A 15781-nucleotide genomic window follows, 5' to 3' on the forward strand; every position below is an offset into this window, starting at 1 on the left:
TTGCTTCCTGTGCCAGTTTCTGGGGCTGCAGGGTTGGCACACTAGGATTTGCAGCCACATATTGAAACAGTGAACAGAAAGGTTTATTACAGTGCTTTTGACCTATCTTTAAAAATAAGACAAAGCAAGTTATTTCCTGTAGGAATACTGCAGTTTGTTCATTTTACATTATTTGTGCTGGAACTGATTAACAGCGCCAGCTTTCACCATAATTACACAGATCATAATTAAGCATATTTTTGTCTTACGAGCTGTGGCAAATTCAGACTCTCTATAAGGCGGCTCTTGGGAATGAAGGCAATTTGCCTGTTATAGTGAAGTGCATGTTACAAGAGACACATTGGCAGATGGCTTCCCGACATGTTTGCATCCAAAGTACATAGCACCTGCAAGTGAAAATGCACCAAATTTTCTCAGCAGTAGTTTGGGTTTGCATCTAAATAGAATTCCTATTACCCATTGGGCCATCTAGTTAGCTCCCAAGTTTCCCCAAATGCAGCAGAACAGCTGTGATTCTGTAGTCCAGTGGAGCAGACCTCTTCATTTCCTACATGCCGTGAAGCAGTGTTCTGGCGTGGCTCTTTCTACAGTACTGCAAAGAGTTCAAGGGGTAGGGAAAGCCACTGGAGAGGTCTAGCCATGATGGCTAGGGACAGAGATTACACATAAACCAGTGTAAGTGATCAGAAACTGGTTCAAATATGTAACACAACAGACATTCATTGCACATAAACTGCTTTCAGATTAACCTGGATGGATGTAGTATTAGACTTCACTGATTTCGGTTAAATCAGTTTATTGAACTTCTGTCCCGGATCTCCTCCAGATTCAAGTTAACTCATAGTCCCCTAGCATCCCAGGATGCTTTGCACCTCCCCTGCAAACTGTCCCTTGCAGGGGATCAGGCTAGCCTTTGCCCAAGCTAGTGCCCCCACCCTGTCCACCCCCGACTTCTGGCCTGGACCACTTCAGGCATGTGGCTGCATTTCCGGAATCTGAAGTGAATGTCTGTTCACTTGCTTATCAGTTCAATCTACGCAGCTTAAACTAACTTGTAAAGATTGAATGGATTCAGCCTCAAGCTTTTTGACTGTCTACACTTAGCTTATGTGTGGGAATACCTGCAGTATTCAGAATCTTGGTGCAATGGGGTTAGAGACCAGGTTCAGCCTCTACTACCTGTCATAGAAATGTTAGCAAAAATTCCTCAGTTAATACATTCATTGAAAAATGCAGTTCTGGGAAGCCTCAAATGACCAATTTGGGTGAAATTTAGCAAATAGTTTATAGCTAAAAAAAGAATTGGAGAGGGAGAATGTTTCATTTCTGGTTGGTTAAAACATTTTGGGCCTTCCCAAATCCAAAGTGGGGAGTCTTTCCCTGAACCCCACCCCCAAACCTGGTTCAGCCACTGAATCAAAAATCCATTACTTGTACATCCCTACATGTCTTTTGGCCTCCATCCCTGTACTCAAAGAGCATTTCCTGGACTTCAGTGAATTTATTCTTGTAGCACAAGGAAATAGTATCATCCTCACTGCATAGACAGGGATCTGAGGCACCAAGAAATTTTTAGTGATTTGCCAAAGATCATACAGGAAGTCTGTGGTAGAACAAGGAATTAACCCAGATTCCACTGAGTCCCAGAGCAGTTCTTTCACCAATAAGCCCATTTGTCCCAACCCGCAGGCTTTAGTATTTTGCATCTTTGGAAGGTGGATTCTGTCTCCTCTGTAAGGCAGGCCTTATACAGCATAAGAACATAAGTGACATAACTGATCAAACCAATGGTCCATCTAATCCAGTATTCTGTATATGGTAGTGGCAAGTATTAGATGCTTTAGAGGAAGAGTATAGAAACAGGGTATGTCCAGAATGACCTACCACACCTCTGAGATCTGCAGTCATTAGTTTAGGAATGTCAAAAGATTTTATTTAATAGCTCCCAATGAACCATGACTTTGTCTGTTCCCAACACTCCACAGCTGGGGCCTTGGGACCAGGTATTTTGAATAAGGAGTTAAAACCAGACTGGAATACTAGGTCTGAAACCCTTCTAGTCCCCAAACCTTGAATAAGGTCACATCTGGAGACAGTTTTCATCCCATTTATTTCTATAATATAGCAATGCAAAACTCCAATTATATGCAACACTGAGCTGTAGAAAAGTTCACAAAGTAGCTTATGGCCATTTTTTCTTTTTATATAATTACTTTTTGAATTATTCCCATGTTTTATTCCTTTGGGAGTCAGTAAACTTAGGAGTCATTGAGGTTAGTTAAGACAAAGGATATAAGAGAGACAATCTAGAACCATGTGCACTCTGGTTTTGACTGTCATGGAAAGGAACAACCAATTTTCAGCTTTTCCTTTTCAGATTTGTAATTTAACACCTGTTCTCTTTGAATGATCTCAAATGTCAAAGCATAGTTTTTTAATACATTCACCCTTCAATATGTGATGCAGACATGTTACCACATCTGCTTGTGCTTGAGATTCTGATCTTGCATTTCTTGCACATTCTAAACTTTTGGGAATTTTGAAGGAGCAATAGGTTCAGGATCAAACTCTTTGATGCTAGTAATACAATTTGCCCTGATGTGACTGTTTCCTGTTCAAGGCAAACATGCACACGGGCGATGTACGCACATGACTGAGTAAATGGCATAATTCTACTGGAAGCTATTTCAGTATGATCTAACAGTAACTAATCCGGTTGTTGGTAATTCCAAGAAAACTGAAGCATTGCATTTACTGCTGTAAGTGATAGGTTTCTGCTCCTAGAAGTGAAGGTGAGAAGTCAAACCTTCATTAGAATGATGCACTACATGTAGGTCAGCTCTCTTGTCATGTTCCATTTTTTGGAAAAGATGCCAAATACTATAAATCCTAGGATTGGACCCTGAAGTTTGTGCTCTGTCCTTGCTTGGGCAGAACTTTCAATGAATGCTCTGTATAAAGGTGGATTAAATAAGTAAATAAATAATGAAATGGCATCAGGACAGTCTCTTTGGGCCCATGATTGAATTGGAATGTGTCTTCTGTCACGTGACAAATGTGTCACTTTCTACTAAAGCTGAACCAGGAATTTGATTAAAAATATGTCCTTACTCGGCATCTCAGCTGCACTGTAGCGCAGCCACCTAGAATGTATGTAGCTTTTATCTTGCTGAAGATTTAAAGAAACAGTGCCCATATTGTCATAACGTCTGTGATTGATTTTGATTTTTCTCACCTCTCCTGCTGCTCTTCTATACTTCTTACCCAAACCCTATGAGGTACAAGTCCCTTTCACTTCCCCACCATTCCAGTACATCTTTGTACTGGCACAGGTCTTCAGGATTTGTTTGCATCCAAAGTACATAGTACTTGCAAGTGAAAATGTACCAAGTTTTCTCAGGGGTACTATGGGTTTGCATCAGAATGGAATTGCTGTTACCCTTGGGTTCTGCTAACTTCCCTAAACACTGCAGAACAGCTGTGGTTCTGCCATTCAGTGAGGCAGGCTTCTCCATGCCCTGCATGCTACGGAGCTATGGCACTTCTTCAAAGTGCTGTTTCAGCAGGTCTGACAGTTTAAAGCTGCTTGGTGTGTTTGCTAAGCTGAGGAGGGGCAGTGTAGACTCTCCAAAAGGGATAGACAGTTATCATGGGGTAAATAAAATACAGGACATTACATAAAATTCACCTGCAAGCCATGGGCTTCATGATAGCCTTTGAAAACAACTGACCTGACCATAAGTGTCCAGAGATGGCACTGTATTGTTCTTCAGAGCAGCTGTCCTTTCAGTTAGGGAGAAAGAAGAAAATGAGAGGGTATTTGTCTTAAGATTGGAAGTCTGAACAGACTCAAAGTTTCTGCTGTCCCCCTGGATGAGCCATGATTAGTTTAGGAAGAAGGATTCCATTCTGGAGAAGCCTGCATTGTTGTCACTAGTCACTGCTGGCCACTCTCAATGGCTGTCATTGTGAGCCACAGGACAGATGCCTCCTCTGTCTTTTAGAAGAGCCAAAGAGAGGGTGGAAAAGCAAAAATGAAAGGAGTGTTTAAAAAGAAAAAAAAAAAAGGACAGAGCAAAATTGGCTGCAATGGGTGCACAAAGTGCAGAGACCTCCAGTTGTCAGATAGCTTGGAGTCCTCAGAGGAACGGTAAAGGGAAAGCCAGCCCTATGTCAACATGCTGGATGATTCTCTTTTGGTGTGTAAAATATTAATTTCAATGAAAGAGGTTGCTGTGCTGCCTGAGCACAGAGGCAACAGTGTTGTTCAGTGGACTAGAGAACTGCAGCTCGTCCTGCAGCAGGAACACAACGTTGGCTGTCCGTGTATGTACCACATGAAAGGCTTCCAACATCGTTGATGCTCTGTGTGATAATTCTCACAATTGCTTGTCAGAGCAGGAGGTGAGGGGAAGGGGAGGGGGGTGAGATAAAGAAAGGGGGAGATGGGGATGGAGGGAGGCTGTGCACTCATGGGATACATGTAGTAAGCAAGGTAGCTGAAAATAATTAACGGCCGTTTTGCTGATGAACATGTTGAGAATCTGTGGTTGAGAAGTGAGAAGCATCACAGGTATGGACAGAGGAATGACAAGCTGGGAGCACACTCCAGCCAAGACCATTTGGATTGGCTAAGGCAGCCAGGTTGCAGAGGTCACCAAGGCTCAGGCAGTGCTTCCCTGCTCTCGCTCTCTCCCCCAGCCCTCCCTCCTAATCCTTGTTGTGTGTGTGTGTGGCAGACAAATGCCAAAGCGAGAGGGAACGGATGGCGGATTGCACACACGTTAGGCAGCCTGGGATGCTTTCTTTTTCTTCTTCGGGCTGCAGGGAGGGCTCTGTTCCAGACATGAGTGGGGAGAAACCTAAAAAGAAAGCCTTCTATCTAGTGAGGATGAAGCCACTGAAGGAGCCTGCTACTAACAGCAATGTATCTTTTGTGATACACTGTCATATAGGCAAGGAAATCAAACACATATGCAGCAACTGCAGTCGTGGGGAGGAAGCCCGTGACGGTGAGTGATGCGATCTTGTGGGTGTGAGAGAGAGACAGGAGTATGTTTGCTTGTATTTAATGTGTGTACATGTGTGCACTACTGTCAGATGCTTGATGCTTCGCTCTCTACTTAACGGATTCCGGAGAAACAGGGACGGAATGAATGGACTGTGTGTACATTCAGCATGTTGACCAGAGACGAGCCAAGAGGACAGTTGCCTTAATTTGTCATAGAAACCTCGTGTTAACGGTTAAGGAGACAACTCTCTTTAGTTGCTATAGAAATTGCTTGTGTATTGATTGGTTTCATTAGCATTCCTGTGAATTTAAGATCAGTGTTTCTGCCGGGGTATATCAACTTTTTTTTTCCTTGGCTGTGCTGCAGTAGTTTGCCTGACTTAATTATCAGTATTTGGAAGACTGGTTTACGTGGAATCAATCTAGTGTGATATTTCACCATGCTGTCAGCTCCAAAAGCACTGGGGGACTTGTGTTTTTATTGGAATTAATACAGTGTCCTTCATCAGACAACTGCTATCCCTACCTCTCCCTGTGATTGGGATTGAGCAAAACCTCCAAAAGGGTATTCAGAGAGAGTGACTCTATAATCACAGGTGTTTCTACAGGTAAGTATATGCTTTTTATGTTTTGTAACATCAATGTTTAAACAAAGCAATGACAAATTGTTTGGATTTTGCCAGAGTCAGCAATTAAGATATGTTAAGAACTAGAAGAGGCATAAAACCATCCAAGCAGAAACATCCTCACAGATGTTACCCCACATCTCTACTCAGTGTTATTAGTTAGTGTTTTGTTTTTGTGTTTTTACATTTTACTTTAGATTTGAAGTCTCTTGAGTTTGCTCTAGCTGAAACTGATACAGTAGGCAGGGCTCATTTCTTGAAGGTCAGGGAAAGGTTTTGGGTTGTAAATGTGAATATGAAAATGCTATAATTCTCTAAGCTGTTCGCTTTGTGGATGGTTCCACTTTATTTTCCTAGCTTTTAACATTGAGGTAGATTCTGGAATGAACAGAAGCCCATTTAGTTTGTTCTTTGCAGAGGAGCTAAATAGTATTTGGGGTCTGGCAGTCCTTTGTCAGCCATAGGTTTGCAATTTAATGAAGGAACTATGGCTTTGCTAATGTCTCTTCAAAATTAGAGTCCTGCTAGTGTAATTATAGTTTTCTTTGATTTAACTGCAAGAGAAGCTGAATGTAATTGTTTTTGTGTAGGATATGCAAATAGCCCTGGAAATCACTGCGGGTAAAACTCTCTTTTGGATTATTCCAATACAATAGAGAAGAATTTGGCCCATGCTCTAATTTTTTTAGTGTTTCTGTTTTTCCTGTTCTGGATGGGTGGTGACAACAAGCCCCATAGAAATTTAATCCAAGAGGTTTGCAAGGCAGTAGCAAGTACTTGACAATATTAGCATGATTCATTTATCCATAAGAAAAGACTAAGCCACTTTTTAAAAAATACACCTTGCCAGTTTAATTGAATTGATCTGCAAATGGATTGCATCAGCATCCTTCCCTAATTTTCTCAGCCTTGTATTTCTAAATACAAGCACAGTAAGAGGAGAACAGAGCTGTGGTTCCTTCTAGTGCGAGTGTATAATCTCAGTTGCATGTACCCTTTAGTAGACTCGCAGATGCATATTACAGTAATCTGCTTCCTTTTTATGTTAGATTGTTTAGTCCCTAATTGTCAGTGGGATGCAGACTGGTAATGATATCCTGTTTGATATGAAATAACCTAGTAACCCCCAAAATGCAAAAGCACGAGATATGCGGGCTTCCTGCTGATGAACCTTTGGGACATCTCATAATTCTGATTTCACTTTGTGATACAGTGAAATGGTATTTAATTCCATCTCATTTAAATCCTTTTTGATTATAATGATTTTAAAAGGATAGAGTTTAGTTATAATATTTAACCCTTTCTCTGCTACCAAGATAAGCATGAAGTGCTATGAGCTTCTTATACTTGAAAGTAATGGGGCTCTATTTCATAGAAAGTTAGGTTTGACAGGGACCTCGGGAGGTCATCTAGTCCAACCCCCTGCTCAAAGCAGGACCAGCCCCAACTAGATCATCCCAGCCAACGCTTTGTCCAGCCGGGTTTTGAAAATCCCCAAGGATGGAGCTTCTACCACCTCTCTGGGTAACCTGTTCCAATATTTTACTACCCCCCTAGTGATAAAATTCTTCCTAATATCCAACCTAAACTGCCCTTGCTGCAACTTGAGACCATTGCTCCTTATTCTGTCATCTGCCATCACTGAGAACAGTCTAGCTCTATCCTCTTTTGAACCCCCCTTCAGGTACTTGAAGGCTGCTATTAAGTCTCTTCTCAGTCTCTTCTTCTCTAGACTAATAAGTCCAGTTCCCTGAGCCTATTCACTGGACAGACTCTGATAAATTATTCATCACTAAAGAATGCCTTTATTTCTCTGATTAGCATCAGTTCTACCCATTTGGATATAGGGAATAGGTTTCATAATAAACTGAACTTATCAAAATATCTCATGGTGTGGGAATGCCATGTGAGACCCTCAAAAGTGCAAAATCAGCACAATTTCATTGCATGGTGAGCACGTGAAGTGGTCTATGTAGTACTTGCTTACTGTGAAGGATAGCTGTGCATCGACTTCCAGAGTGGACTGTGAAAGAATGATTTGCTGAAAGATTCAGATATGGGGCTAGTGACTATGCAGGCCCACTAGCCAAACCTATGCAGAGGTTATAGGTGTCACTACAGGTTGGTTCAGTGCCCCGAAAAGGACTGTATGGGTGCTCTGTACCCTGTCTTGAGATGGATGGGGAATTCAGTCCTTTCTAATATCATGAGTTATTCACCTGCATGAAGTCTATGTATCTGGACTGTATACCGAGACAAGGATTTAGCCCTTATGAAATAGTGGAGTTGCATGGTTATAATCCTTTCCTACATCATATTAATGAATTTCAGACTCCTGTCATTAGGAACCTATTATGTCACTCTTGTTATGTTACTAAATTGATAGAAATAGATTAGGGAACTTAATATTCAAAACAGAGTGTAATCTATAGCATGAAGAAGACCTGAATAAGGTGTACAGGAGGAGGGAGGCTTGAGTCATGAGCAGGCAGCTGTTGGGAACGTGAGTAGAAGTGGTAAGCAGGAACCAAGTTGTACAGGGTCTTGGAGGTCATATAGTTGGGTATATAGTTTGCACTTAGTGCAGGAAGTAAGAAATTTGTGAAGGAACTTGTAGAGGAAGTTAGGTCTGGCAAAGACCAGGAAAAAGGAAGATGATTTTTGCTGTAGCATTTTTGGTGGGCTGATGAGATGGAAAGTGGGAAGAAAGAAGCCCAAAGAGAAGAATGATTCAGTAATGAAGGTGCAAGTTGAGAGATGTTTAGGATTGAGAAGAGCATGGCTCTAAATTATACATTTTACTTAGAGGATTAAAATGTTAAAAGAGGAGTATGAAGCACCAAGACTGCTAGCCTGGCTGGCAAAAAGAAGAATGGAAATAGTGATGGAGGTGGAGACCAGGAGTGATTGAGTGTGGAAAGGTAGTCACCAATATAGGGATCATAACTGAAGCCATAATGGCAGATACAGTCACCCTGGAATTGAGTGAAGAGAAGAGAGAAAGGAGATTAGAATGCTGAATGGGGCTCTAAAGAAGAAAAGACAAGGAGACTATGAAAGTGCTGTTGAAAATCCAAGAAAATTAGGAGAGAAGTGAGCTGTAGAAATCCTGTGACAAGAAAGAACAGAGAAAGAATACTAATGGAAGTATCAGAAGCATCAAAGACAATAAGGACATGTCCAAATGTAGCCAGAAGAAAGGTGGCCTCAGTCATACCTAAATCAGTGGAGTGGAAACAGGATTATAGCAGATCCAGAGGCTCTAGGTACTCTGAGGTGTTGAACATCTCCTGGGTCACACTGATGCTGAGGACTTCCAGTGAGGACATGCTGATGTTGAGGATTTGTTAGACTGATTTCAGTGGTGGCTGATGGTGGTCCTGGCAATATGAGCCTTGTTAGACTGAGTTCTTGATGTGCTCAGAGGCAGCTGAGCAGTAGTTGGGGAGACAGACATCTATGATCAAAGGAAACTGTTTGGACTTTGTTTGTGGTGGTGTTGATGGTGGTGGTGCTTTTATTTATGGGCGCATATGTCCTTAACACTGAATCCAAATCCCCTCATACTCGTGGGAAAGTTTGGGCCTAATTCTGAAGTACATGGCTCAGGGCCATCTCTAGCTCTTTTTTAAGACATTGGAAACTACCACAGGTTTTGGAGGCTGCCAGAAATGAGCCAGGTAGAAAAAAAAAGGGGAGGGGGGGATTTTAGGATGAATGAGACATAGTAGCACTGAATTCTACTCCAGACATTTGACCAGTGTGGAGGAGTTTCTGTTTGTTTGTTTTGAAGGAAAAGCTGGGGTCCATGGAGTTGTCTGAACTTGTACTCTGGGAGGGAGAATAAAGAGGCTAGCTATGTGGTTAAAGCACCATACTAGAACTCAGGAGATCTGGTTTTAATTTCCTACCTTGCTAAATGTGTGCGACTGTGAGGTCACTTGATCACTCTGTACCTCAGTTTTCCATCTGTAAATTGGGTAGGGTAATAGTTCCATTCTTCCATCATTTGTCTGCTTTGTTTATTTAGGCAGTCTCGCAAAACAAGGATGACAGTAAACTCCTGATACCAGTGGTTCTCAAGCTTTTTAGACTCAAGGCACCCATCAGAAAATGCAAGCTCTGAGCTTTCCCGTGTTTTTTGAGTGTGGAAAAATAACAGAGCAGTTATTCTGTTGCAGAAGACTCAGAAAGACTGCAGCATGTGTTTAACCCTTTGGATTCCTCTTTGAAAGCTGTGGATTTAGCTTGTGAATCATGTTTGCACACCTAACAATGCTAACAATGTGTGGCACCCTGCAGCACCCTTGTAAGAGGAACTCAAGGCACTTCAGGGTGCCACGGCATCCTGGTTAAGAATCACTGTCCTAGACAATAAACTCCTTTAAAAAAAGAGCTGTCTCTTACCATGAGTATATATGGTATCTAGAACAACAGAACCCAAGATTTACTCAGTCTCTGGAAACTAGTGAAATAGAAATAAAATAATGCTATCAGTAAATAGCACCTTTTAAAATGTCAAGCATAGTTTCTATCTAGCTTTTTTGCTACTTGTCTACATAGTTCAACATTTAGCATATAATGATATTTGGTCATCTTATAAATGCATGAAGGACTACAGTATATACAGCTGCAATTAGTCAATAAGGAATACAGCACCTGTTTTTATTTTTATAATCTTCTTTAGACAGCTTAAAGATATGTGTTTCACAATTAGAAACACATTATTTCAGTCCCTCCTAGAAACGAATGCTGGTTCTTTTTTTCAAATGGGAACTTTGAAAAGAATGTACTTTGTTATTACTTAGGAGATTGCTTCCAAGGTGATTATTTTTGTTTCCCACAAAAGTAATTATTAAATCACATAGTTATCTTCTAGACAAGTCATGAACCCAGCAGTGGCCATTTATAAATACGTTTTTCATCACTAATTCTCCTATTGCTTTGAGCTCTAAAAGTTTTTCCTTTCCCGTCATTAAACTGAGTGCAGTAGGCAACTAGAAGACATTGCAGCCATTTTCAAAAAAAAGTTCTAAACTATGATTTGGAGAAAAACATTGGCCTTTACTGAATAGAAAATAGAAGATTGCATGCACAGTCCTGTGTGGTTAGAGAAACGTTAAACCGTATCTGGTGTTTTAACAGACGACAAAATTATACAACGTGTGGCTTTAGTTTCTGTGGAGGAGTTACCCAAAAAATTAGCACTGAGGTTACTGGCATGAATTGTGGAATGAAATCTGTCTTCATGACAGCATGGGTTATAAACTAAACTTAGCGTATTTTTGTAGGTTTAAGTCTCTAACATTTGTAGGTTTCTTGTGAATATGGCTGCTGGCCAGAGAAAGTTGCAGATATCTAGTAACCAAGGACAGTTCATATAAAAAATTAGATGCTGTGAGGTACACAGTACCCTCAACTTGTTTACTGATGGAGGAGGTGAAGACCCTTAGTACTTCACAGAATCAGGCTGATGCTTAGCCTTGGCTAAGGAAAAGGTGCATTGTTACTAAATGGTAAATTACACACATAATATCTTAGTGAAAAGAAGACGCTTTGTTGTTTATCTTGACTTGCTAGCATTTATGAAAATGGCTGTCTGCCTTCTGTGTCTTCACTTGGATGCTACTATGTGTTAGTTACATGTTATAAATGGCCGTGGGCCAGATTGTGCACTTCACATACAGCCCTGTGCTACTGGTGGGAGGCAGGGTATTCACATGGGGTGGTAATGCCTTGAAGGGAGCTCTTGGAACACCCCTAGCATGGAGCGCTCTCGTGTGATATGGCCATCACCTTTGGCTGAAGCTCAAGGACAGCCCAGGGACCTATCCCTCCTTTTCCCTCCATACCCCTTCAAAATGTCTTGTGCTTCAGGGAGTAACAGCTAAATAGTCCATGTGGGGATGGAGTGCAGGGGACTGTAGCTGTGTCTGACCCTTTCATGTTGCTACAGAGGGAAAGTTCAAGCAAGATTATGTGACAGAAGTATCTCTGTGTCACATATTTAAATACTGTGGTAGTAAACTGGTGATTCATGTGACTCTTTCCTTAAAAGCTGGAATGTTTCAGTTGGCAAGTCGGTAATAAAAGAAGAGAGGAAGGGAAAAAAAACATGCCTTCAACCTTTAGGTCTCAAAATAAGGCAAAAGGAACCTCTTTGCCTCAGCATTAATAGCTCTGCCTGGGGCAAGTGGTTAACTACATTTATACAGCACTGTAATGAATAATTCAGAGTTTGTTAAACTGCCTATGGCAGAAATCTCTAACCCCAAATAAAATGGTTGTATACAATTGCAAATATTTCCAAGTTGAGGCTGACAATGAGATGTTTTCTGGCAAGGTTGTACTGAACATCACCCTGGAGAGTACTGGGTTTATTAAAGAGCCCTAGAAAAAGATTTGGACGTCATTTGGATGCTGCTGTGTGTTAGTTAAACGTAGAATTCATATTATTGACTGAGGCCTTGGAGACAAATGCAGATGGTAAGTGGGGAGCTCCTCCTGGGGAAATTAGATAACATAGCAAGCAATCCAGGCTTCCTCAGGCTAGGTCCAAAGATCAACTTTCCAGTTCTCCCAGGGCACTGGACTGCATAATGCCTGTATTCTCCAGGGAACGGTACCAGTACCCTTAAAGAAAAAGGGCAACAGGCCTTATGAGCCATACAGAGCAGTGCACAGTTAGTGTAATTGTTTTCAGTTTTAAAATCATAAACTTTGGAGCTACTATCCACACTCAGCAAAATGGCAAAACAAGAAAGGCAGAGGAGAGATTTGTTAGAGAGGGCTTTGTTAGGGAAAAGACCTGACAGTATGGTATTGGCTTCCCATTTCAAAGCATCCTTATGAGGAGTAGCCAGATGAAATTATTCTACTCTGGCTTCCCCCCATGGACTCTGCTGCCTTCTAAGAAGACACCATCTTTTGAGAGAACCTGCCACCCTGCTCCCCCATTTTGTGGATCTAGTTTAAAATATTGTGCTAGGTAAGCCTGTTAAAGAAAAGATATGGGCAGTGCTCTGAGCATTCTCTTTTGAAATGTCAGTGCTTAGAGCTGGCCATTGGAAAGGCAAAAAAAAGTTATGAAAGCAATAGATATTGTTCGATAACTCACTGGTTCTTGTCATCTCCAGCAGTGTGTTTATCATCTCCAGTGGTGGTCATCCTGTCACAACACAGCTATAACAGAAATAGAAGGAATCCAGGGGTGACTGATCAAAATCAGGGGTATCAGAGTCATTTAACCCATGGGCTGGATCTGGCCTGCAGGGCTCCTCATAGGCTGGATCCAGACCCAGCAGCAGAGTATGTGGCTTTGGCAGTGGTAGGGAGCACAAACCCTTACAATGTGCTAGTGCTGGGATGATATTGTAGCTATGATGGTCCCAGGAATATATGATAGGCAAGGATTTTTGTGGTGTATTTATTTTTTGAACCAACTGTATAGCTAAGAGGGATATAGACAAGCTTCTGGGTACCTGGTACCCTTCCTCAGGTCTCATTAAGGACAAAACTTTAAATATGCTAGTGTTAGGATGATGATGTAACCATAGGAAGGGTACCTGGTACCCAAAAATATGTCTGCATCCTTCCTAACTATACTGCTTGTCAGGACACCCATGAAAATTCTTACCAAAAACTTTAAAGGGATTTGATGTTACCTTCAATAATGTACTTGTCTACAGCTAGAATTAATAGATTTCTATCTAGCCTGTCTGGTGAATTCTCATGTGTTAGAGCAATACTGAAACACAAACTTGATACAATTTAGGAAGAATTTTTCCACATGGACAGGTAATTCCATAATTGTTCACATCACATATTACTACACCATCCTCCTTCCAAGGCTGGCCACTCTGAGGCAGGTGTATCAGACTACATAGTCGTTAGTCTGAACAATAGCTTTCTTTCTTCTTGGATATTCTCTTTACTTCTGGCCTTAGGGCCTGCTCTTATTTTTTCAATCTGTCCAAGTTTTGCTTCTGGTTATCATGTGTGGTCAGTTTCTGTCTCTCTTTTTTGTCTTTTCTAGGTATTGTCTCTTAGCCTATTTGGGCTTTTTTGATCCAACCTTCCCAAAGGAATGTTTTGCTTGGCTGATGGTTTTGTATTTAAAGCAAAACTTGAGATACTTTAATGGAAAACATGAGTGGGATATTTAAAATACATGAATAAAAGGGGAATACTTTGTTAATAATAATGTGTTGATATAAACTTGAGCTAAGGAAGTAGAGATGAGATAGATAGGGAAAGTAGGAAAGGCATCAGGAAAGCAGATCTATTCCTATCCTCAAATAATTTGTTTCCTTTCCTTCCTTATCCGCTTTCATTTACAGTTTATTTCTTTTAACCTTGTGCATTATTTATATCATTTTTTTCCCTCATTCTGGCAGAATGACATGATACTGTTTGCCTGTGCTCAGAAGCTGCTCATGCAGATTCTCAGTATCTTAAAAGAAAAAATGCTTCAGGGTACAAGTATGAGCACCTACTTGACTGGCATTGCAAACCCGATCATTATGTTGGACATTTAATGCTTTGGCATGCTTCCGCTTCCTCAGACAAAGAGGCAAACTTCTGTTTGAATGTTTGCATTGATACCATTTTATTTTTTACTCCATTGCAGTGATTCATAATAGACAGTTGCCTATTTTTTATGTTGTAAGAGTGCCTTGTTTGCATCATACAGTATAAAATACCTTGGCTTTACATTGTGGTCATTTTATCCAACCAAGTAATTAGTCAAAACATAATTTCAGGAACACAGTATGCATGTATAGGGTGATATTTTGCTAATAGTCTGCAGGGTTTTCAGGGGCAACTGGGTGAAGTTAAGCAAAATAAAAGTTAGTTTCTTATTGATAAAAGCTACTAGACTAGCCCTTTTCAACTATCTGCTAACTGGAGGATTAACCCACAAGCCAGAGACCAATCTAAAATAATGGGGACTGACTGTGTCATGGGCAAGATTTAAGGCAGTGTTTCCCTACCTTTTTAGAGTTGAGGCATCCCTTGATAGACTCAAGGCACCCCTTCAAAACCTTCAGCTCTTAGTTTTCCCTCTTTTTTTTTTGATTACAGAAAAATAATAGAACATTTCTTCTGTTGCAGATAACTCAGACCACAACAGGTCAGAATATTTTAACACCATAAATTTCCCATTTAAAAGCACGAAATGTATCTTGTGAATCACGTTTGCAGACCTAACAGGCTAAAAATGTGCAGTATCCCATGGCACCCTTGACAGAATCTCAAGTCACCCCAGGGTGCTCCAGCACTGATTTAATTCACCCCAGGGTGCTGAGAGTCACCGATTTAAGGGTAATGCCACAGGAAATTCAAAATTGAAGAAGCCTAGTTTTCAAGCCACCCCCATCTGCTTGGTAGATGAAAACGTTTTGATTTTTACCAGAGCACTAGTGGGCTGGGGGTGAAGAGTAGGATGAGAATGGAGTATGTCTAAGGCTCCATCTTTTGTAATGTTTTTGTTTGTTAGTAACTGATAAATTTGAAGTTCTGCCCATCTAGCTGATGGAAAGCAATTCAACCTATCTGTCTTCTCCCCACAACACACTTTAAGTGATAGTCGAAGACTCATGAGCGTGCAGTGTGCTGTGCAAGCTCTGTTACTCTAGCACCAAGCATACGTAGGTATTAACACAGTACTACCAATAATAACGACAGGGCAACAGGTGTGTTTCATGGAAATTTTCAAGATGACATTGTTTACATTCCACATTGGAACAAACATGAAAGCTTTCCAGTGTCTTCACAAAAACAGAACTGGATACAAAGTGGCCAGGAGAGGGCATGTGTGTTTGTATCCACCTTCATTTTATATCCTGAGAACTAGGGCACTGATCTGGGGTGCAAAAGACCCTGCCTGACATCTCTCCTCTGTCTGCTGCAGACCAGTTATTCATCCCAAATCACTCTGATTCAGTCAAGTCAGGAATTTGAACCAAACCACTGATGCCTTGCATTGACCCAGGACATCATACCTCCCAGCCCAGTGCCCTGTCTGTTTGTATCTTCTAGAGATCATGGGCCTTCAGGCCCACCTAGTTACCAATAGCCCCCACTACTGTGTGGGGCCAAAGTTTGGAAGATACAACTAATTTTTTTTTTTTATTTTATTTAA

At 41.1% G+C, this 15781-nt stretch overlaps 1 protein-coding gene across 8 annotated transcripts in view; it reads left to right on the plus strand.

Moving 5' to 3' along the window:
- Positions 1-15781, plus strand: part of PHACTR1 (phosphatase and actin regulator 1) — a 556936-nt gene that overhangs the window by 292998 nt on the left and 248157 nt on the right. For 2 of the 8 annotated variants that reach the window (XM_019522688.1, XM_019522721.1), the window contains exon 1: positions 4658-5012. The exons of 5 other annotated variants lie outside the window; for them this stretch is intronic. In XM_019522688.1, coding sequence (XP_019378233.1) covers positions 4766-5012 — 247 coding nt within the window. In that variant the 5' untranslated portion in view covers positions 4658-4765. Of the gene's footprint in view, positions 1-4657; positions 5013-5095; positions 5620-15781 lie in introns of those variants that run through there. One more of the 8 variants, XM_019522741.1, reaches the window with a different exon arrangement.

This window comes from Gavialis gangeticus, unplaced genomic scaffold (genome assembly GCF_001723915.1).
Source record: "Gavialis gangeticus isolate Ggan-Ray unplaced genomic scaffold, GavGan_comp1, whole genome shotgun sequence".
NCBI classification, from domain to species: domain Eukaryota; kingdom Metazoa; phylum Chordata; order Crocodylia; family Gavialidae; genus Gavialis; species Gavialis gangeticus.